Consider the following 24,424-nt stretch of genomic DNA (forward strand, 5'->3'; position numbering starts at 1 on the left):
CCGTCTATGCTCTTATTTGCTTAACTGTATAAATCTTTCACCAGACTACAAATGAGACTGGTTCCCTCAGTGTCGGGGTCGGGGGAAGAGAGGGATCGGGCCAGATCCTGCAGATTTGACGGCTCCCGCCGACCGTGGCTGGTGTTGAGCGGTTTCCCTCATTACGGCAATTCAGCATTCCCACTACTGGGGAACCGCTTGGAGATATTTCTTCCATTTCCTCTCTTGTTTTACAGAGCTTAAGAAACATCACCAGGATGATAGCTCCCCGAGGGCTGTGTCTCCATAAAGTGTTTTTATGTCTCTCCTTGTCCGAATATCTGCACACCTCGCTGGTTTTGGTGCAGTGGCCTCGCGATGCTCTTGCAAGGAGGGGAAGGGTTATCTTTGCCGCTTCTTGGGCACAGAGTTGAGGTATGCTCATAAGTATTCATCTCGCACCTCACGTCCCTCCTGGCACCCCCAGCGCACAGCCCCTAGAAATGCAGTTTCTCTTTGCAAGGAGAAATGAAAGCTTTGCTGGACCCCAGAGGCAGCGATTCCCTTCCCGGCATTCCCAGTCAGCTCTCACACTTGCCATAGGCATGGGTGCATATCCACAAGGACAAGGATTCACGACTGCTCTGCACTGGAGCAGGATTTGGTTCATTCCACTGTTTTTTTGCGTAGCTGGAGAGACCTGCCACCTCGCATTCATAGCGGATTTGAGGCCTGAGAGATGCCCTTCTTCGCTGGGCAGCATACCTGCACTTCCATCCCTCTTCAAGGCTCTTTTGAGGCTGTAAAGCTTATTTTGATGCTCTGCAGACAGGTGAATCCCACCCAGGGTACCTCATGTTGCTACAGATCATTTTAAGTTTCCTCTGTGAAAAAATACAAGTTGAGAGAAGGATTTGGGATTTATTTCCCCACAATTTATCCTTTTGCAACCAACATTTTCAGCTGCTGGTATTGCTGTGGGTGGGTTTCCCCTCCCCATGCATATGCTGGCCTTGCTTCCCATTTCCAGTGATTTAAGAAAAGATTTCTGCCCAAGTAACGTGAACAGTAAGTCTTTATAAATTTTTTTTTAAAGATGTTCTCAGGTTTCCCACTCTGTTTTTCCAGAGATCACCAGATAAATAGGCCCCAGGAAAGACATACCAGGGAAGGCAACTATAAATACTCCAAAAATGTTGAGAATAAGTGTCAAGGCTGTAATGCATAGCTAATGGCCTAATCTGCAGTGTCATCACAAGACATTTATCTCCTTGCTTGCTTTCACCGTTGTCTCCCTGGAATGTCTGTCCATTTAAAGTTTATTTATCCTACACAAGAAAATTCATTTCCTATTCATAACTTTTTCCTCCCCAGTTTTTAAATTAATCTTTATTTATTAAAGATGGCTTGTCAGTGACCGAGTGCTACCCATGGTGTAGCCTGTAATTGAGCCAGAAGGAGCCTTTAGATAAAAATGCAATACCAGCCTATGCCATCTGTCATTAATGGTGCATTATTGCTACAGGTATAGATGAACTGGCCTCTAGCTGGATAGCTGCAAACACGATGTTCAGTGGGGCATAGCTGGGAACGGAGTTAATCTTCATCATACTTTGGCTCCTGTAGACATTTTCAGACAGGCTTCATGCTCAGGGGAGAAGGAGGATCTGCCTTATATCAATCACACCGGCTGTTTTTCCATCGGTGTTCGTGCTGCCATATTTAGCCCCTAGACTGACATGGGGCAAGATTTTAAAAATCGGGTGCTGCAAGTCAGAAAAGTCCAAGCTCCTGCGCAGAAGACCTTGTGGGAGGACACTGCCAGGGCTTTATTTCCCCACTGATTTGGGGCTGCCAACATCTTGGCCAAATTTGGAGAACACAGCTCATCTCTGCGTCCTTGTGGCCAGGGCAGCATGGACATGGCTTGGCTCATGGTTTGTAAACGTGGCTTAAAACTGCCACCCTCTTCCCTTTGTTCTGTCTGTGCCAAAGTGCAGGGATGAGGAGTTAAATGATCCTGCCCAAAGAGACTATTGCTAGAAGAGGATCGCTGAGCTGGGCCCAGGGCAGCCTGATCTGGGATGCTGAGGAGCAGGTTTGGGCACTGAGCCAGCAAGAGGCATCCAGTGATGTACAGGAACCAAGTCTGGTGATCATAGCTCCTTCTCCATGGTCACCTCCACACCAGGCACCGAGTTTAGGTCTCTGCTTCTCAGAACTGTGTCTTTTGCCCCAGCGGCTGAAAATTAAACTCTGTGGGTTTTTTTACTCCATTTCCCTTGTCAATGCCAGTAAAAAGAAGCTAAATCTGAGTGACAGCATGTGGCTGGTTAGCCATCTGCACTGCATGCCCTGGGCAGGACGAGGCTTGTATCTGGTGAAGAGTGGCTGCATCTGCAAGTCATTGCTTCCCTCCTCGGTCGCCTTGCTGGGATCTGTTTTCAGTTGCTGCTGAGACAAACTCACCAGTCCAAATATTGATGCTTTTTAAGTCCAAGTCAGCAACGTTTCCTGTAAGCAGTGTTTTACATTGCATTTGCATGAGTTGCTTTTTTGGTTGTCTCGAAACCTCCATAAACAGAGTTCTGTCATTAATTTTACTCGTCTATTCAATGCTGGTAATTTGTACATTGTGCCTGTCCAGCGCAAACCAGGGAGTGATGATGTTGGTGCTGTGCTGCAGGACATTCAAAGTGCAGGCAAATCCATTGTTTCACGATGAGATGAACCAAATGTTGAACACTGATCCTTTGCTAAATTGGGATACACACTGGGTAATCTTCCTTCTTCGGTAACAAAAATGACTTCTAGGGCATTGTGAGTTGGGTCTGGTTTTGTGCTGGTATCACTGTAGGAAAGTCATTCTTTAAAGTTGCTTTTTTACTCCTGCTTTGGCTGAGTTTGCAAAAGGTTGTTTCTGTCTAGCAATATGGTACCTGCCCCTGGTGAAACATTAAACCTTTGGTCTTTCCTCTTCTTCGCCAGGAGGTAGAGCCTGGCAGCCCTCACCAAATCCCGGGGCTCTGCGGCGACATGTGTTGAATAAAAAGGTGTGCCCAGAGATCTTACAGTTCCCTCTCCCTGGGCTTGGTTGGAAACCTGGGAGCCCTGACAGCCACTCCAGATCCGAGCCAGCAAATGTCTGTGTGTGTCCCTGTATTGATGTGTCTGCGTCAGCCTTCACAGCGAGGCAAGCCTCCATTTCTGAACAGAGGTGTTACTAAATTAGAGGGACTGGATGACATGGTCAATGATGGAGCCTCAGGCTGGAGAGTCTGTATGAAACACGACAGCTGGATCAACCAAAACCTCAAGGTTTTCAACAAGTTGAAAGCTGTGACAATTTGCCCCAAGCCTGGGGCAGAATATCCACCTGCATCAATGCTGGCTGGGCACTGACTGAATATGCAGCAACCCTAGTGTGAGGACCATGAGTGATGGCGATGCTGCCTGAGCCAATGGTACACGCTCATCAGGAATAAGGCAAACCATATAATGGGCCATTTGAGGAAGAGCATGGCCAGGACATCCGGGGAAGTTGTTATTCCCCTTTGCTTGGTGCTGGTGAGGCTGACCCAGCGTTGGGCCTCCCAGTTCAAGAGGGTTGTGGAGAAACTGGATTGGACCCAGGGGAGGGCTACCAAGAAGGTTAGGGGTCTAGAGTACATCATCTTTGAAAGAGGTGGAGGGAATTGGGCTTGTTCAGCCTATCAAAGATTAGGCTGGAGTGATCTAACAGCAGCCTGTAACTACTTGAAGGGCAGCTCCAGAGATGATGCAGCCAGGCTCTTCTTGGTAGCGGCAGCTGATACCATGAGGGACAACACCCACAAGCTGCAACTTGAGAAATTCAGATTGGACATTAGGAAAAACTTCTTTCCCGGATACTCAGGGAGGGGGTAAATCGCTTTTCTTGGAGATTTTTCAAAGCTTGTCTAGAAAAAGCCACAGCTGAGCTGATGTGTTCAAGCAGGAGGGTAGATGAGGTCTCCTGAGGTCCCTTCCTACCAAGAGTCCCATGATTCTACAAAATCAGGGAATTGGGATCTCTGCTTTCTTTTTCTCTTTAAAGTAAAGATAATGCTCAACCAGACTTCCAGACTTCAACAAGTAAGAAAACAAACAAACAAACCCCCAAGCAAACAAGTGAGCAGACAAACAAATAAAACCCTAAGTAAACAAGCAAGCAAGCAAACAAACAAACAAAAGCCCCAAGGACCAAATGAGTCTTGTTTATTTAATTCCTCAGTTTGTAGTCAGCCTCATGATTTGTGTGGATTTAATTTTTTTTTTTTTTTTAAATGATTTCAGCATTGGCTGGTAATTTGTAGTCTGAGTGGAGCCACAAGCGAACATTTGCTAGCTCAGCCTGTCTATAAATTTGCAGCACCTGGTGAAGGAGGGAAAATGGCTCAGCTAGAGGTGTTGATGAGAGCAGCTCTAACTGCATGTAAGATCTATGCTTGTTCCAGGATCTATACAAACCTAGTGCAAGAAACATGAGGCCTTGGAAAAGGCTGTTGTGCTGTAAGCTTCAATTGCAACCTCCAAAAATAAAATCAAAGTGCCTTTCATGAAGAATTAAAACAGTCATCTCTACCGAGCTACCAGAGGCAATAAAAGCGAAAGGAGTGAAACAGTTAAGAGTTGAAGATGTTTGTCACATGCTCTTGTTGGGGGCAATGTCCAATTTCACCCCACTGGAACATTCAAGCTGGTCTTTGTTGCGATGGTACTTGAAGTAATGAGCCCACCTGGTATGAGGCTGAAGGAGGAGATCAGCACTTTGATGTGTGGTTACCTTTGATCCTGCCTGGCAAGTAAGCAAAGGGGAGAAAAAAAAAACCAAAGAAAGAAGGAATAAATCCCTGGCATGCTGACTCAGCACTTTTCACACCGTCAGCTTTGAACTGTACACACAGCTTCTGCACCTTACCTATGCTCCGTGTTCCCAGCTAGAAAGCACCTTTGTGTCATTTTTCAGCCTGTCAGCCTGCAGTAAGTTGTTCCATGAGCACTATGAATCCAAAAGCCAGCTCTGGAGGTGAGGAAAAAGCCTCGGGAATGAGGAGCAAGACCCTGGGGGAGACCGTTTGCTCGGGAAAGGTCGAGAGGGGACAAGCGATCCTTGTTGCCTACCTGATTGCAACCCTAGAGCTCACCTTCCTCTTCATGCAGATGGGAGTCATGCCTGTGAGTATGGGTTGTCCTGCTTCACATCTTGCCTTCAACGCCAGCCTATGTAGTTTTCCAGCAAAGTCAGAAAAGAATTTGCAGCAGGAGACACGAAAGCGTATTCCTACCTAGCAGGCAAGCTGTGACTGGGTTCAGGGTTTGCCCAGGCAGTAAAAGCTGGTTTATTATTTGTGCGGCAGTAGCACCTAGAGCCCTTTCCTTGGCCTGATGGCCCTGGGTGAAGCTAATGTTGTGTCTTCTTGCTTGCAGTGGGTGTCCTGGCTTTGGCTGGGAGACAGTTAATTTTCCTTCTAGTAGCTGGTGTAGTGTTATGGTTTGGATTTAGTATGAGAATAATGTTGATAACACACTGATGTTTTCAGTTGTTGCTAAGTCGTGTTTACACTAAGCCAAGAATTTTTCAGCTTCTCATGCCCAGCCAGTGGGAAGGCTGGAGGGGCACAAGGAGTTGGGAGGGGACACAGCCAGGACAGCTGACCCAAACTGGCCAAAGGGGTATTCCATACCATGTGACGTCATGCCCAGTATATAAACTGGGGGCAGTTGGCCTGGGGGCAATGGCTGCTCGGGAACTAACTGGGCATCAGTCGGCAAGTGGTGAGCAATTGCATTGTTCATCACTTGTTTTGTATATTCCAACCCTTTTATTATTATTGTCATTTTATTATTGTTATTATTACTATTATTAATTTCTTTCTTTCTGTCCTATTAAACTGTTCTTATCTCAACCCACGAGTTTTACTTTTTTTCCCAATTCTCTCTGCCATCCCACTGGGTGGGGGGGAAGTGAATGAGTGGCTGCATGGTGCTTAGTTGCTGGCTGGGGTTAAACCATGACAGTGGGAGAGTGACCCAACAAGCAGGCAGCAGCAATTGGAGGTTTCAAATCAGAGGTAGGTTTTTCTAAGGGCATGATAAACCAGCTGTGAGTGGGAATCATTGCTTCTCATTTACTGGACTATTTTGTCTGGTTTCATAGAATCATTTAGGTTGGATAAGAGCCTTAAGATCATTGAGTCCAACTGTAAACCTAACACTGCCAAGTCCACCAATAAACCATGGCCCTAAGCACCACATCTAGATGTCTTTGAAATACCTCCAGGGATGGCGACCCAACCACTTCCCCTGGGCAGCCTGCTGCAGTGCTTGATAACCCTTTTGGTGAAGAAATTTTTCCTAATATCCAATCTAAACCTCCCCTGGTGCAACTTGAGGCCATTTCCTCTTGTCCTATCGCTTGTTACTTGAGAGAAGAGCCTGACCCCCACCTCGCTACAGCCTCCTTTCAGGTAGTTGTGGAGAGTGATAAGGTCTCCCCTCAGCCTCCTTTTCTCCAGGCTAAACAACCCCAGCTCCCTCAGCCGCTCCTCATAAGACTTGTGCTCCAGGCCCCTCACCAACTTGGCTGCCCTTCTCTGGACATGCTCCAGCACCTCAATGTCTCTCCTGTAGTGAGGGGCCCAAAACTGAACACAGTACCCCAGGTGCGGCCTCACCACTGCCGAATACAGGGGAATGATCACTCCCCTAGTCCTGCTGGCCACACTATTTCTGATACAGGCCAGGATGCCGTTGGCCTTCTTGGCCACCTGGGCACACTGCTGGCTCATATTCAGGTGGCTGTCAACCAGCACCCCCAGCTCCTTTTCCACCTGTCAACTTTCCTGCTCTTGTGACCTCCTGGATCTATGATACGCCTGTCCACACCTGTCTCTGGTGATGCCATCTCTACTGGTTTTGTGCCTCCAGAGGCAAACTGCTCTCTCCTTCTGGGACTAAACCAGCCCATGGTGCCCAGAGCTTGTAGGCTGAGAGAGAGTTTATCTGTTGGAGATTGGCATAGTCGATCACCACTCAGTTACAGGGGGTTTGGGGGCCTGGGTGCGGAGCATGTGCCAGGTAAGCAGGAAGATTGGGGCACATCTGCACTTCTGAGAGCTGAACTTGGTGGAGAGTTTTAAACAACTTTTAGCAGATGGCACAAAACAAAAACGTGAATCAGAAATAGCTGTCCTTTGAGCATACAACTTTTACATTTACAAAAAGGGTTTTTTTATTTAAAGGATTGAGGCTCTTCAAGGTGTGCATCTGCTCGTTTTGCAAGCTCACATTCTGGGTGTACCATCCAGATTATAAGTAAAGGTAATATTTTGTCCATGTTGTACTTGCATTGATTCTGGCTCGCTCGATTAAACAGCTCCAAGACCTTACAGCAGTCATCTCCCGGGTGGTGCTTGGGCTGCCCCAGGTGCAGGGTCTGGAGGCTTGAAGGCTACTTAAAACCTACCTCATCCCCTTCACCAGTAGCTGAATATGTTCAGCTGTGTTGGACTGCAAAGGTAAAGGGGGATTCAGATTTGTCACCTGGTGCAAAATTGGTGGTTTGATCACATCTACCTGATCTCCGTTAGCAGATAGTATGGGACGGAGACTTTTGGTCTTTATTAAGCAGCCTGTGTCTGACCCAAGAAAGATTTTATCTGTAGGTGTGGGGAGTTGAAGGAAATGCTTGTTTGGACCCATAGTCCTCTCCACACAGACATTAAGCTCTTTATTCAGAAATACGGCATACTTCATTTCCTCTGACCTGTTGGGTTTTTTTGGTGTTTTTTTAGTACTTGGCAAAGAGCCTAGGTTTGGATTCAGTGGGGCTTGGCTACCTCCAGACAACCTTTGGTGTCCTCCAGCTTGTGGGAGGTCCAATTTTCGGAAGGTGAGTGAGAACAATTCTCATGACCCTTTTCATAGCTGAAAAAGGCCAGACGTTTTTGTACTTCAATAAAAAAAAATCATTTAGTTCTGGTTCATGGTCCTGTTGAAATGTTTGAAGATTTCATAAATGGGCAAGGGGAAAATAAATACTATAATTAGAAGTACTGCAACATAGAAGCAGCCTTTATATTAACTTAGCTATGTTTTAATGACACACATTTAAGCGTAACAATATACTGGGAACAGGCTTAAACCATCAGAGTCCTCAGAGCCCAGATCCTAATGGCTTAATCCTGCAAACATTTTATAGCCATGTGTAACCTTAGTAATGTCTTGTGACTAGGAACTTAAAAAAGAGGATATTTATTGATGTTAAGTAGAGCTGTCAATGAAAATAATTGAGGGTTGTGTTATTTCTGCAGCTGAATCTCACTGTGACTACATTGGTGTTTAATATTGTCCTGGTTTCAGCTGGGATAGAGTTAACTGTCTTCCCAGTAGCTGGTACAGTGCTATGTTTTGAGTTCAGTATGTGAAGAATGTTGATAACACTGATGTTTTCAGTTGTTGCTCAGTAGTGTTTAGACTAGAGTCAAGGATTTTTCAGCTTCTCATGCCCAGCCAGGGCACAAGAAGTTGGCACAGGACACAGCCAGGGCACCTGACCCAAACTGGCCAACAGTGTATTCCATACCATGGGACGTCCCATCTAGTATAGGAACTGGGAAGTGGGGGCAGGGAATCGCCGCTTGGGGGCTGGCTGGGTGTCAGCCGGCGGGTGGTGAGCAATTGCCCTGCGCATCATTTGTACATTCCAATTCTTTTATTACTACTATTGGCATTTTATTAGTATTATCATTATTAGTCTCTTCTTTTCTGTTCTATTAAACCGTTCTTATCTCAACCCAGGAGTTTTACTTCTTTTTCCCGATTTTCTCCCCCATCCCACTGGATGGGGGGGGAGTGAGTGAGTGGCTGCGTGGTGCTTAGTTGCTGGCTGGGGTTAAACCATGACAAATATAAAGCTAGACTTCCATGAATCTTTAAGAATTGATGCATCTTTAAGTTCATCTATCAAAATAAGAAAAGGGTGGAAAAGACTCACTTTTCTGCTTCTCCACCCCATAGGACACACATTCCTCTTCCTAATGAAATGTAAATGGCCCCAAAAAATTTGAGTGACAGGGGAATGCATTCCCAAAAAGCAGAAAAAATTTGAAAGAGCAGTGTAATTCAGTGATAGGAAGCTAAAATGAGGCTGAGAAAAAATCTAGCTTTTCTTCTCAGTCCTGCCACTTATGAACAAAGTAATAAATGGATATGGAGCTGGTGTGTACCTCAGTTTTCCCACATGGGATTTACCATTCTGGTTCATGTAGATTGTGAGCTCTACGGGATCCTCTGGTACATGGTGTGTAGGACTTTAAGGATCTGATCTCTAAAAGCCATTGGACGCTACCATAATACACATTTTAAAATTAATAACAATAACATTAAATTTTCCAGTGCAGATTGGAAGAAAATGCATTCCTAAGAACAGAGGTGGTGCAAAGGGCCCAATTTGAACAGTTTTTCTATTAATATACAAAGCTAGAGTAATATTTCTGTTCTGGATCTGGTGCCATGTGGAATCTGGTTTTCCTCTGTGCCTGTCACTCACTAATGTCCAGAAGAGATGCTGAAGGGAAGGAAAATGGCAAACCAGACTCTGTCTGGGTCCGGACTCCCACTGGTGTAGATGGGACTGAAGGTGTATATTGCCAGATTGAAGTCAAAATTTGCAACACAGGTTTGAGATGAAAATGATTTTCCTAGATGTGAGGCTGCTTTGACTTCAGTGTAAAGGTAGATAAAAAGAAAATGGGAAGGAGGGGGATAAGAGAGAGAAAAATGTGTAGCTTAGGTCAGTTTTCCTTGTTGTTCTTGCCTGATGGTCCTAAACAGCCATGAGAAGAGGAAGCACTGAATTTACTCTTAAGTAACAAAGCCAAAAGAGCTCTGGACTATGTAGTGAATCCTGGTCTTTAGGTTACAAACTGTTAATATAAACTTCCCTGGCTTTCGTGTAAACAGTGAAGTTTTGACCTGTACCTCTTCCTCAACTCAGAGCCCTTTAATTACTTATGCTTAACTTTGTAGACCAAAGTTTGGCATTTTGGGGGGGTGGTGGGTGGGGGGGGTGGTGTTTCTTTTAGTGTAAGCACAACTAATTGCTATGCAAGGTAACATTCATCTGCTAACTGTAATATGCAACTTCAATAAAATGAAGGAAGGAGAAACTGGAGTGAAAAACACTAAGGTCTGTTTTATGGTCATCTTAGTCCCAGTTGCTCAGATCCCTTTCTGTGGTACTCTCTGGCTTTGTCCAACTTAGGTCTTTATCTTGAAGTTGGATAAAACCTGAACCAAAACCTGATCTGGCTGGTTTGTCTTTTTCCTCAAATAGAAGGAAATTTGAGTCACTCTTGTGAAGTCTTTACTGAATCTAAATAGAAAACTAACTTTTTTTTTTTTTTTTTTAAGTCATGCTGAATGAGAAATGTTGCTTTGAACATCCTCTGGAAAGAAACTGGAACAACTTCAATTGCCGTTGAACATGAACTAAAAAATTAGCTAGCCTGATACCCTCGTCTGAACCAATTTTAAGAGTCAAGAAGTAAAATTTGAGGGTGCTATGTGCTCCAAAGTGATAATATTTGAATGAGTTACTGAGCTGAGCTGCTGTAGCTGCCTCTGCCTGTGGCTGGTCTTCAGCAGCTCTGAGATAAACCACATTTATTCATTGAAATGCCAGGGGAGGAGACTTAAGCAAGCACATATCTTGTGCTCACGAGGGGTCTGGAAATGGACTGTGGCAGTTGCTGATGCATTGCCCTGTTACACCAAAGTGGCAGTGCCTGCGTTCCCAGGTGGGCAGCCGGTGCTTCAGCACTGGTCCTTGCACGCCTCCTCCAGGCAAGACTTCCAGTTGGGGGGGGGGCTTGATTTGGGGTTTTTTTGCAAGGCAGTTTTGTATCGCTGGTAGTCAACAATGAAGAGAGGTCGTCCAGTGTCCAGGCCCAGTGAGCTGCACTCCTCTGAATATCTAGTCCTCTTTTGGGAACTGAGCACATCTGAGAATCTGATCAGTGCTTCCCATGGTGGATAAATGAGGGTGAGATGGCTGTGCAACTCCATCCATCTGGGGTGCATCACGCTTGTAATGACCTGCCTGGTCCCACTTCTGATAACATTGTACCGTTTCTATACCAGGTTTGCAGATCAATTTGGCGCCCAAGCAGCATTAATTCTCTCCTGTGCATCTGGAAGTGCCTTCTTCCTGCTCATGTCCATCTCCACCAGCATCACCCTCCTCTTCCTCTCCAGGCTGCCAGCAGTGTTCATGCATGGGATACCAGGTAAGGTCGGTCAGAGCTGAGGGGCTTTCCAAATTATTTTTATTGCCTAATTCCTCTCTTCTTGCTCACATTGCTGGAAGCCAACAGGATCAATAACATGAAGGAAGGCAGGAGCAACGTTTGATGGTCATCAGGGATGAAATGGTGAGAACATGAAGCAGCAGGTGTATTGGTTATGGAAAGCAGGGCTAGTAGCCCATAGTCCCAAGTCCGTCCTCCTGTATGATCTTGAGCAAATTGCTTGGACATGGGTGACAATCAATTGCTGGCAGCAGTGCTATCCCAAACTTCACAGCTACCTTCTTGCAACCAGGATATTTTCTAGGAGAGCTTTTCCCTTTCTCCTGGTAAAATGAGCATATTGGTCAAAATGAAATGTGATTACAAAAATACCTTCCATTACCCACCAAGCTGTTCTGCTTTAGTTGGCCTTTTCTATATGCTCCTAGTGAAAACCATAAACAACCTTTAGCTTCTAGAAGTCCATGTAACTCATGCAACAGGACTCAAGTTGATAGGGTGTTAAGCCTCTTCTTGCCACTTGTGAAGTGGTTTGTTTGAGTGTTTTTGTTTCCTACTACTGATGGGCTGAACCAACTCCACTCAGTGGTGTGCATGAGCATTTGCCCTGGGGTTGCAAGGACCATTTAGTGGCAGGTGCTGTTGCTGTGGCCTAAAAATGTGTATACCTGCTGCCCAGACCCTGTGGCAAGCTTCTTTCATGGTATTTTTTTCCCTGCAGGTGCTCAGAAGCTTATTACAGACCTGACTACTCCTTCCCAACGCACTGATGCTTTGGGGAAGCTGGGTCTTTGCTTTGGAATAGGCATCATCATTGGCTCTGCCCTGGGAGGTGTCCTCTCCACCAAATTTGGGTGAGTGTCCCACTTGTTCGGTGTTGGCCTTGTTGCAACAATTGAGGGAGCTGCTGAGGGGTATTTTGCTTCCACCCCCCGCCCAGCTTTTAATGCTCTCTTACTGCTGGTGGCAGTAGAGGATCATACCAGAACTCAAAATTTTGCTTTCCATACTGCTTCAAAGAACTACTTCCACTGTTTTTAAGGAGACCTTGTTGAAAATCTTACCTTCCATCTACTTAAATTGACTTAAAAACAAGTTGAAGTGAGAAATGGAGTCTGTCTGTCTCCCAGTTGTCTTTTAGGAGCTGAGTGTGCTGAAAAACAGCACGCACTGCATAGCCTGCTTTTAAGAAACAGTGTTGTACAGCTGAGAAATGGATATTGGGAGCAGTGTGAAACTCGTGAGGAAATTGATGTGCTTGGGGGATGCTCAATATAGAGCAAGACCTTGGGAAAGGGGAAAGCAAGCTTGGGACAGTGGAAAAAAAGAGTGAGGAGGTCTAACCTTGTTACAGCAGGATGAAGCACATGTCTGCCACTTCCCTGTTCGCTTTCCATAGCTTGGCACATCGTAGCAGGCTGCCACCTTCTCTTATGTGCTGCAACAGGAAAGAAATGCCCAATTGTACTGAACTTAGCAGTTGCTGATCATTATTAGTAAAGGAAGCTCAAAAGCTGTGGTGTGTCGAAGAACTTTGCAGGCAGGGAAGTGCACATGGCTGTAATCTTCCTGGAAGATTCCTCTGCATTTCTCTGGTGGGGGGAAAAAAACCCCATCCCTTGTGAGGTTTTGGGTGTTTAATTTGCTCTGCTTCTTTTATTACAGACACTTGCTTCTGCAGATTCAGGTTAGCATGGAAATAACTTTTTTTTTCAACCTTTGTGAGCATTAGAGCCGTTCTACAGCATAGGACGGAGGTTAAAGATCATTAGGGGAAGCTCTGGTTTTCAGGAATTGGGCTTGTCCTGAAAGGGATCGGTGCTGCTGGCAAGAGTCAGCGTCTGCTCGGTGTCACCGTCGGTCTGCCCACCAGTGCTGCCTGCAGCTGCCTCTCACCACCACAGCCACCCGCGGCCGCCTTACCAGCATCTGTCCCACCTCCCCTCATGTGTACCGCAATGCTACCTCATTAAAAATCAATTTTCATGAACTTCAGGCAGCTAAGTCAAATGTCATTGATTTTTTTTCATGATCCCTGTCCTAGCGCCATAAGCACTGCGGACTATATATGATGATATGTCACCTGGGCATTTTGCATGGGGCACACTCGGTTATGATGTGAGGCGTCATGCATAGCTCTCTGAACCCTGTTGTGTGTCCACATGCGTTCAGGTGCTGCAGTGATGCTACTTTGTGTCTCAAATCTTTGCCAAGGTTAATTGAGTAGAAGACTTTAACCTTGCAGCCTTAGGGAGTAGCCCCTGAAAACTCTGCGCCGGTACCTCGGCAGCGTTGGGCCCAATTAATTGCTGCAGACAGCCTCAGGAGTTTTCTTCCTCTTGCTTGAAACCTGAAAAGCTCCTAGCCCTTACACTTTGTGCCTGCAACATAACGCTGAGGAAAGCAAATGTTGCCCGTAATGATGGGAAAGTAAGGGACCTGCACCCGAAAAACTCCATGGCTTTTGACTTTCCCACGGCAGGGGTTGTTTCCCTTGCATCCGGCGGAGGGCGGCTTCGGCTCGCAGTTCGTGCCTGGCTGCCGGAGCATCCCATCGCAGTGGTTTCGAGGCTGTGCTTCTGTCCTGTAGCAGGACTGGGGAAAGCGGCCTGTCTGCCAGTGTTGTCCTAAAAGCAGCTTCGTTACCCGCTGTTCAATAGACCAATCTCACCCGCTCAGGAGAGAGATTGCTTTTTTCTGCGCAGGGTGCTCTGTGGACTTTCCACAAATCAAGCACACCAGACTCATCAGGTGTGTCCCTTTTATCCAGTAACAATTGCATCTAATTTATTAAACTACTCCTACCTAATACATATTGAAACTATCTAATGCATATGCATAGGATTACATAACCATAACACATCAGATGCCTTCTCTGGATGCACGGGGGTCTCAGGTGGTCTACGGGGGTCTCAGGTGGTCTTCGGTGGTCGTTTGAGGAGGTATCCCCTCCTCACTTTGACCGCTAAGTCGCTCTGTATTGAGTCAGTGGTTCATTTTCCGGCCAAGAGGGTTGCACGATCAATCAGGAAGAATAGAAAGGGTCAGAACTGGTGCTCCAGGTGAGGCACCATTAAACAGGAAGAATAGAAAAGCTCAGAATGATCTTGGCTATCTAACTTAATTTAAAATGGGACTTTCTAATCTACCACAGGATTTTGTGTATCTGACATCACCAGCAGCATTTGGTTTTCTCCATGAAGATCTGTGCATCCCCCTGGAAGGATGGCAGGAATTCCCATCAACAAGGGACAAACTCCAGCATGCTGGCAGGACCCTTTTGACCACCCTGGCATGCAGAGGGTTGATTTGATTTTATAAACAGCAGCTCCAGGCTGAGAAGGCCACTCTGGGTGTTTGGTAGCAAGCTTCACTGCAGCCAGATCCCACCTTTGCTTTGACACCGTGCTTAGCTCTTCTGCCAGATTTCTCTGGAAAGATGAGAGGAGCAATCTACTGATTTTAAGTGTTTTGGCGAGTATTGGTGGTGAGTGGGAATTCAGCCCTGCAAACAGATGAAGACAGCTATGTGCAACCAACCAGCCCCCAGAGCATCCCCAGCACGTCTGGCTGTGTCTGTGGCACTGACCTGGAGGGAAAGGAGTGGGTGTTCCATTATGGACATACCTGAGGCTCCTTGGCCTTGTTGCCGCATCCCACAGACTGGCTGTTAATCATCCCTCCCTGTTTCCCACATTAGTACAGGAAGGCTCCAGCTGTACTTGGAGCTGCGTAATCGCTTCCATTTTTTTCATAGGAGAATGACCCAATCTCCTTCCTTTGAAAATAAGTGTTTCTGCTGTGTCATGGAAGAGCAAAGCTGGAGATTTCTGTCCACTCTGCATTCTTCGCTCTCCCTCACCACAAAGCTGGCCAGCATTCCCCGTCTGTTGTTGACAGCATTATTCATATGTTAACAGTGGTTTATATACAAGAGAGGGGGTAGAAATCGGTCTCAGTTCCTCAGCTGATGTAATTTTGGTATTATTCCATTGTATTGTATTTACCATTGATGCACTTGACCTAAAGAGTTGGTCTGTTGTTGTTTTCATTGTTGGAATAATATTTGTCAACCCTTATTATTTAAGGGGGCTCCAGGGAAGTTGAATGGCTTGTTCTGATTTGCATAGGATTTTTTGGATGTCCGATCCTGACCTCAGCTCCTAAGCTGTAGCCACCACCAGCTCCAGCCCTTCCTCTTCCTCTCTCTAAAGTACTACACATTTCCCTCATGTTTTCCAAAACTTTGAATGAAGCTGTAGCAAAGGAATTGTGACTTTTACTCAGACTGGACATGTTTCATCTGTGGAATGTGGCTTTGCCTTTCGCAATTAAAGGAGCTGCTCGCCAGCTGGCTTCACCTTACTGAATTTAATTTCTGGAGACCTTGCTCTTAATATACAGTCCTGTCCACTCACCTCTGTACAAATAGTGCATACAGCTGTGAACAACATGCTCTCTATCGGCAGGGCGATGGTCAGGCAAATTTACACCACCTCAGGATGAGGTATAAGCCAATTTATTAACATAAGCGGCTGTAATCTTAACCATTTGGAAAGTGTTTTCAAGTTTGTGTGCCTTTTTTTTTAATTGGTGTTTGCTGGTCATTGATCAGTTGGATCAGGATTGTGGATATAAAATACCTAGCTTGAAAATAACTCCTGTAGTTCAGGTGAGGTCTCCAGGTTCTTGGAGAGTCTACGAACTTCATGACAGCTCATCCACAAAAGGTGACTAAGAAAAGGAGCTCTGTTTGCTCTCTGTACATGTTCACCCCTCCCTGTACACTTACTGCAAAACTGTTGGGGGACCACAGGCTGCAGGTGAGTGTGTATCCCTGGAAAGAAGTGATTTGGTATTTGTAGTAGACTTTTGTGGCAGGACTGTGGGTGAAGGGTGAAAGAAGGTGGCTGGATTAGTCTTCAAAAGTGGAAAGATGAGCCTAGGTAGCTAATTACAAAGATTTCATCCTTTCTTCTGGGACTATGATTAATTGCATTTGGCTTCTTTCTTCTTTCTTTCTAACAAGGACATACAGAAGTTTTGCTGCATGACCCAAGATTTGTTTGCTTTCTGTGGACAAGGAGAGGTTTCTTCACTTTAGTGACTCAGCTGTAGGCTTAAATCTCTTGGAGCAATTATTCTTTTGAACTTGGGATTTTCCTGGCCAAACCCCTTTCGTTTCTTATTTAATATTATTACAACAGGCTTTGGGGATAGGTTTTTTTGTTGTTGTTGGGGTTGGTTTTTTTCCCCCCTGCTGTGCTATTATCCTTCTTCCTCAAGGGGAAAAGAAAGAGCTTGTTTGCCTGGAGTAGGGAATTGCATTTCTTTTCAATAACCCATTTGAACAATGTCCTCTGGTAGGGAATTTCTCATCGCTTCGCAGCAGAGTGGAGAAACTGTGGGTGTTGAAAGGGCTGAAAGTTGGGAGCTGGGAAGGCGGGTAGGAACATGGCAAAGGGCGAGAGGGTTGTGCTCCATTTCAGGACAAAGCAGGGCATTCTGCTGCTGGGAGCTGCTTCTGCTGCCTTCCAGCAGAAACCGTGGTATTTCTCTGCCTGGGATGATGTTGGTCGGCTGAGCAGCATGTTATGGGTGACGTTTGTACAGGCGTTGCTTTGTCCTTTGTATCGAGGGACTTTGGGGAGAAGGAGGTGGTGTCTGCCTGCCAGCAAGTTATCCATGAGCTGCAAGGTGGTCTGTCACTGTCAGTTGAGCTCTTTGATGCCTTGGGAGAGATGGGGAGGGAATAGCAAATGGGCTGTTTGTCAAGGAACTGATGGTTTGAGGAAGGCGCAGAGGACCCCACTTGTGGCCTTCTTTGAAAAATAGAACAAAACAGCATCCAGGGAGTCTTTTTCTCATTTACTCTGTGTGACAAAAATCTTAGTTTTGGAAGCCACGGTCCCACAGATTGTCTGTAATCTTAACCAGGTCTGGATAGAGGATCATGCACATGTTCCCTCCATAACTTGTTGGTTCAGAGTTCAGGTCTAGGGCACTTTTCTCCTCCCCTCTATTCCCAGCACTAGAGCTTTCTAGTTCTGATGACTTGTTTAACCTATTCTTGAACCTGAGAAATGCCTCAGTGCAATTTGGGTGGCGTTTGCCTAATCTTAGACACCTACAGCGGAGACAGTTACACCTAAATTTGCTGTTCAGACTCTAGAGAGGCACAGGCACCTCTACAGCACCATTTACCTCCTCATGAAGCAGTCCTGAAACGGCTCAGGGGACAGTCTGCTTGGCAAGATGTCAACCTGAGTCCCAAAACACTAGCTCTGGCCATCAACACATTGTGCCTGCGGTCACGGTCCTGGAGTTTGATGCTGGATTGTGAATGTACCAGAAGTCATCAGGACGCAGGTCCTGAGCAGTTTCCCCTGTCTGTGCTGTCTTCATGCAACAGACAGGTCTGCACTAAGCTCATCCCCGGCCCTTCCTTCCTGCAAACCCGTACCCCACCTACCACTTCTAGGCCACCGGTTTTAGATTTGGGTCCGCTGGCTTTCTCCTCTTTACCCATTGGAAGATCACACTGACACTGCAGAGGTGCCCTCGTTCCCCCTTTGCAGACCCACAGTAAACCTGGCTCTTCCATGCTCTCCCTACAACCCCTGCTCTGAACTTCAGTGGAGGGAGGCGTGATGGTGGGGCCGAGAGCTCCTCCTTGTCCTTCACCCATAGGTGGGGCCCTTTCCCAAGGGAGGAAGAGTGGGGTTCAGGGCAGGAGCCAGCAGCTCATGGGAGGGAGAGCCCATGTCTTGTGGCTGCCCTCAACGTTATGGGGCACGGCTGAAGAGGGCTGGGCTTGGGTTGAGCTCATGGGATGCTGGTTGGCAGCCCCTTCCTTAGCCTTGTCAGGAGCTCCCCATTCTCCTTCAAAACCCTCATTCCCACTTAGCTTTCTGCACGGATTTGGTGGGAGGGCTGTGACTGTGGCTGTGCTGGCTCACAGGAGATGTCCACCTGCCCCTTCTCCCCACAGCACCCTCCTTCCTCCTGGGCATCTCTGCCCTTTTGGGTTAGCTGCTTCATCTTCCCAGGGAAACCATGATGAAAAGGCATTTAAAAAAAAAAAAAAAAAGGGGGAGAAAGTATCCAGAACTTCCTTGTGCGGCTGGTTTGTGCTGCTTAGACAGAGAGCTGAGGTTTGGGGGCTGATGAGAATTGACTTGCGCCAGAGCCACGGGAAGAGGGACTCCTGGCATGGTTTGCCTGGTTCCCTCTGTGGGTTGACAGCGGTTACCCCAGCAGACAGACAGTTAGGAAATAAAGGGGAGGGGGATATCTGAGGGGAGGCTAAGGAAATTTCCCCACTGCCTTCTCCAGCTTTCATCATGCCTGTGTGCCAGGGGAGGCAGCCCTGCCTTGCTGCCCCATGCCTGGAGTCAGAAAGTGAGGGGGCGGCGGGAGAGCGAAACCCTGTTTTGCGCGCGTGGTGGCTAGATCGCAATCAAAAGTGTGTGTGTTTGTGAAGTTACCTCTGCTAAACAATTATGTATGTTTGAACACCGCTCCCCTCAGCCGATGCTTTGAAAGCGCTGGGTTTCTGTGCGGTGCCCTGCCTGCTTGGTTGTTAGTTGTGTTTCTACAAGGTGTCGTTGAGGGGGTGGCTGATTTTTCTTGTCAAGCCAGGCTTAACAGCCCCAGATAATAAGTGTAAAAAATGGGAAAAAAAAAGGAAAGAAAAACCCTCAAACCCCTAAAACTGGAATTTTATGGAAAGGCACAAGGCATTTTGGGTCTGGCCTCATTAGCAGAGGTAGGGTCGGAGGGCTGAACATGACACTCTCCATGCAGGTTGCACAATAAGGCAGTGTCTGCTCATGACTCACTGGAGCTTCATCTGCTCTTCCCACTCCTGGAATATTTCATGACTGGGCAGCAAATCCAGCAGTATCACTGGGGATTGAAATCCAGGGAAATACTGTTTTCTTTGTTAACAGAAAATAGAAAGCACAGAATAGGCTGTGGTTAAGTCCCTGAACTGGGATTTGGGACTTGGCTCTGCTGCAATTTGCCTGTGATGTGAGTAAATCGTCCCATCCCTCTGCACTGGTGTTCCTCATGCATAATATGGGGCAATGAGATGGTTTTTCCTTCCCTCTCCCAATACATTTACAATATTGCTATTTAGATTATACAGCCTTTGGGATGCAGACTCCCTCTATCACGAGGTGTGCTCATGCAAATATCTACTACCTCGGAGGAACACATCCAGTTTTTCCTGGATGTATCCTCCTCTTTATGCCCTGCTGTCTTGGGCAGGCAGAGTCTTTGTAAGCCCAGCCACCGTTCAATTTTTTGGGCTTGTTTCTTTTTTAAAAATTGTTTATCAAAAGGAAGTGCCAGCCTTTTGCTGTTTCAGAAAAGCAGCAGAAAAACTGAGCTCAGCCAGCCACAATGCTGCGGGGGGGGAGTGCCAGAGGTTGGGGGTTGAAGTGGGGGTTGGCTGCAGAGCTGAGCCCAGCAAGAGCTAGCAGAGGGACCTGGAGGGTGCCACAAGCTTCCTCCGTTTGTGCCTGCATGTGTTCCTATGGAGAGCTCTCTCCTTTACATCTCCTAATCCTTTAGATTCAAAGGGTCATGCTTACAATTAATTCTGATCTGCTTCAGTGAATGAACCCAGGCTTGTGGTGAGGTTGGAGCAGGAAGGATGTGGTGCTTGTGTGGGAAGGACTATCAGACAAGGGCGGGAGGGAAGGTCTGGATGAACGGAAATGTGTGGATTTGGCATGTGAAGGGTGGACTGGGAGGAGTTAGGACTTGGGGAGCTGAGGAGTGAAGCTCTGCAGGAGAAAGGCTTAATGCTTTTAGATGTATTGGGTAATCTGGGGCAGTAAGATTGGGACATCAAGGGTATTGGGCTGGAAAGAAGTATTATTTCCAAAATGGACCTTCATTTGCCACGGGGGAAGAAAGGGGACAGCACATCCACTGCTGCTGCTCTCCCCCGTCCTCCTCCTGCCTGAAATATGGCTGCCGTAAAGGATGGGTGGAAAAGCAGTCCTTTTGGAGGAGCTTGCGGTTGGGCGCTAAACCCTTCCTGGTGCTTCTCTTGGCCATTGCTTCTGGATGGATGGGACGAGCAGGAGGCTGCCGGGTGGACGCGACAGCCCGTTGTCACAGGGTGCTGGTTCACGGTGGTCCTGGGTGAAGGCCCGGCTGCTCGGATGGGGTGCTCAGAGGGAAATAAAAAGGGCACGACCTTTGCACGAACTACACCAGCTTCCATGGCCCCACCCAGGGTTTTCGTTTCCTTGCAGTCTCTTTATGAAACCCTGCTCACAGCCACTCCACCAGCCATCCAGAGCCAAAGGTATGTGAAGCATTCAGGCAGCGAATGCAGCCAGAGGGCAAAGGAGTTTCTGACTGGCCATCTCCAGGCTAACCCCAGCACTTGCCGGGGCTTGTCTCTTTAACCTGACAAATCGTGGGTTATCACAGCCAAGGGAGAAGGTATTTCCAGCATCAGAAACATTCTCTGTAGCATTCGGATTGCAAGCTCCCGACCGCGCGGGCTGAGCCCTGCGCTGTGCCAAGTGGTGCAAGCGAATGCCCTTAAGCGCCGCTGGTAAGCAGAGGTGCTGATCCAAGAGGAGGGCCATGCTAACGGTGTGAGCTGAGAGGCCGCTCACCATGGTGAGGGTCTGTCGGTGCACAGGGCATAGCACCGTGTGTTGAGCCAGCAGTGGCTCTGTGCCATAGCACACGCAGAAGCACTCCCAGTTAGCCCAGGAAGCAGGGCAACATGCCCTGTAGGGCTGTATCCCGTTTTGGGGGATATGGAGCAGCAGCTCTGGAGGAGTATCGTGTCTCATTATAATTAACTATTGCTTGGGAGGTGGCTTGGATGGGCTTGGAGAGACACAGACCCTATAGGTTCATCAGAATTATTTGCTTTGCTTTACAAACGCATAAGGGGCTCCACTCTGCTCTCCAGTTGCTCTCCAAAGCAGAAGTGCAGTGATCAGGCTTTCCAGAAATCACTGTGATTTTCTTTCAGTCTCCCACTTGGGGATGTCTAACATGGATTTTCAGAGGATAGGAATTTAGCACTTTTGGAAATCTGGTCTGTTTAAGGTAGTTCAGCATCTGAAAACTTTGAATATTTTTTAGCATCTGGGGTTTTCTTGTTTACCTGTTATTATAGCAATTGTTGCTTTGATTTTAATTTATTTTTCTTGGTGGAGAGGGGATTATACATCTAATCCTTTGTGGTCTGTCTCAGTCTCTCTGCCTTCTCAGTCTCACTAAATGTTCCTTTATTCCGTGATATTCTAGGCTGAAACTTTTGGACTAATTACTTCTTTACAAAACTTCACTGTGAATCCTTTTGAAATCTGCACCATCTTTATTTTTATGGGATTTGGTTCATTTGTCTTTTACCCCAGGGTATGTGATCTGAGACATACTGAAGTCATTGGAAGTGTTTCCTTTGAGTTTGGTTTTAAATCAAGCTCTGGGTAAAGAAATTTGTAGAGGAAGGAAGGAAACCTCCAGAAACCTAAAAGATTCCTGCAGGATATTTCTTTAAAAAACCCAAATAATTAGAAATCCCCCTGGAAAAGCCATCTGGGGAGCATCTGAGCAATGCTTACTGGAGGCCAGAGTCTTAAATGCTGTTCTCAGACTTCAAAAAAAAAGGGGGATGAAACACAGTAATGGTTATTAAAGCTGAGGATGCTCATGTGTCAGATGTTTAAGCGTACTTCCTACAGAAGCTTAGAAAGGCTCTTTCCTGATATAAAGCTGTATAACAGATTATCTGTATTGTGTGTGATGGGTTTCTTTCCCTCCCTTTTCCAACTGCCCAGACACAGTTGGATATGAGACAGATGATGGATCGATTCTTCTGGCTGATGTTTTCCAGCGTTCTCCTGGATGTTTCCCAGTCTTCCAGGAATTATTTTCATGGCAAAAGGAGACCTACTTCTAGATGGACCTATTGATGTTAAGAAAAGAAATTTTGAAACCATTTGTTGAAGAACTCCTTTAGGGTAACCGGAGGAGCCTGTGGTTGGTGACATCAGGCTCACGCCTCACACTGCACCCACACGTGTTCTCATTGCATGCGATTACACGGTCTGGGATGTGTAATTGCCTGATTGTAATCTGTCCACCCTACGAAAGGTTGCATCATTTTGATTTTGCCCTGGTGCTGTTTGGCAAGCACTTTTCAGATGGATTCTCTTGGCCCTTGAAGGATTTATAAAGTTTTTCCTCTGCTTTTGTATAAAGCCTGATTATTATTTTTTGAATTGCTTTCTTTCTTGGGGATGGAGGTTCAGCTGTGGCAGGGAAGAATTTGCAATAGCTAGAAAAGTACATCCGTGGCGCAAAGCTGCTCTGAATAGCAGTGGAGCTAAATTGTTTGAAAGGTTTCCAAAACAGAAACACTGCCTTGACTATTACAGCGTCCGGTGTGAGCAAATCCTTTTTGCCTTTCTCCAGCTGTGCCAATTCATCCCATTCTGTACCGATGAGAGGCCGGGTGCCCACCGGAAAGGGAAAGCAGTCAAGAGCCATGTGCCTGAGTCACCTACCTCGACCTAACAGGACTCAAGGTCAGATGATGCAAAAATGATTGCCAAATACCTACCAAGAATAATCCAGCTAGGAGATAAGGCCTCGCCTATCTGCAGGTCTGCCCTGACAGGGGGACGCAGCAGCGAGCTCGGCGCCGGGCAGCGGCGGCACGCTGTGAGGGGGAAAGCGCAGGAATGCAAATGGCATGCTGTAACGGGGCAATGAAGCCACCTGATGGCACGCCCAGGCACTCTTTTATTGTGGACAAGGATCTATTTCTGAACTTTGGAAATGAGCCATCCAAAAGTAAATGTTTAGTCAGCCTTGCAAGCTGTCTGAAATGCACGACATGCCTGTGACAGGGCGGTTTTATGGGGATGGCGCTGACCTACCTTTGCCAAATGTGATTCTGCTATAAAGAACATGTACATTCAAAAGAGACAGTAAGGTGTGGGTGAAGTTTAGTTTTCTGTCCTAGAGAACTGAGCTGTAAGGGAGAAAAGGGAGTCTGCCACTTCTGCAAAGGCTCATAAAGGGCACGGAGGGGCTTTCGCCGTCATGGAGCTTGTGCCCTTCAAAACAAGCCCTGACTGCGGCTTTGGCACAAAACTGAGGGTCGCTGTCAATATTTGGCTTGCAGGCATGAGTGGAGCCACTTGGCTTTGTGTTGGGGCAGGCTTCTTGCTTTGGCCAGGAGCTGCAGCTGTAGCCCATGAGGGCAGGCAGAAGGCAGAGCAGTGAAAAGTAGGGCTTGGTCACAGTGCTGGGGACGCCAGAGCCGCTGGAGCAAATGGGGACGTGCCGTCAGACACCGAACGGGCATCTCCACCCCGAGTCAGTGATCCAGGGGCATGCTGCTAAAGCAGCAACAGCGAGCTGTGGAGCGGGGCAGAGTGGGCCCACGGCAGGGCAGTGGGTGGTGTGGGGAGAGAGGGCACCGGGAACCCAGCACAACAGCTTGGCCAAAGCGCGGTTGAGAGTAGACAGCCGGATCTCCAGGCTTTGGCTGTTGGAGACCTGCAGCTCGGACTGTGTGACGGTTGGGTCTGGAGCCGGGTTTTAGTTCATTTGGGAGAAGAGCGAGTTACAAAATGTGGATCTGGGTTCAGGTTACAATTCTGCTCCCCAGGGCTATTCCAGGTGTTCAAATAGAAACTTTTGGCCCAGGCCCATCTCTAATTAGGCATATTCTTTAAAAGTATTTTCCTTCCTCAGCTCCTGTGCCCTTGGCTTGTCTCCACTAGCCCTCTTTGCTGTGCTGGAGCACAGTTTGCTGGGTCTATTAATTGAACTGTTTACACACCTGGTTTCCTGCAAGAATAGACACCTAGCTCCTTCTTTTGAAAAGTCTAGCCCAGAGGCTGTAAACAGGAATTGTGCTATGTCTGGAAAAGCTGAACTGCTGCTTATCTGCCCTCCCTCGGGCTGTGGGAGCAGCAGCAGCTGCAGACATGGGTCAGTTGAGCATGGAAACCAGCTTGCACACTCTTCCCACCAGTCCTGTCCTCCCACCCAGCTCAGGTCCTCCAGCAGGTGAGGAGCCACCTTCTTCGCAGGGTTGTTCCCTTTTATTGTGACAG

General features: G+C 47.1%; 1 protein-coding gene across 2 annotated transcripts in view; it reads left to right on the forward strand.

Annotated features, from left to right (window-relative positions):
- The first annotated feature begins 4,649 nt into the window (after positions 1-4,649).
- Positions 4,650-24,424, forward strand: part of SLC22A18 (solute carrier family 22 member 18) — a 63,485-nt gene continuing 43,710 nt past the window's right edge. The window contains exons 1-6 of one of the 2 annotated variants that reach the window (XM_069803662.1): positions 4,650-4,880; positions 4,967-5,175; positions 7,794-7,891; positions 11,143-11,288; positions 12,031-12,163; positions 22,770-22,882. In XM_069803662.1, coding sequence (XP_069659763.1) covers positions 4,856-4,880; positions 4,967-5,175; positions 7,794-7,891; positions 11,143-11,288; positions 12,031-12,163; positions 22,770-22,882 — 724 coding nt within the window. In that variant the 5' untranslated portion in view covers positions 4,650-4,855. The remainder of the gene's footprint in view (positions 4,881-4,966; positions 5,176-7,793; positions 7,892-11,142; positions 11,289-12,030; positions 12,164-22,769; positions 22,883-24,424) is intronic. The other variant, XM_069803660.1, reaches the window with a different exon arrangement.

The sequence above is a fragment of the Haliaeetus albicilla genome, chromosome 16, assembly GCF_947461875.1.
Source record: "Haliaeetus albicilla chromosome 16, bHalAlb1.1, whole genome shotgun sequence".
NCBI lineage: Eukaryota > Metazoa > Chordata > Aves > Accipitriformes > Accipitridae > Haliaeetus > Haliaeetus albicilla.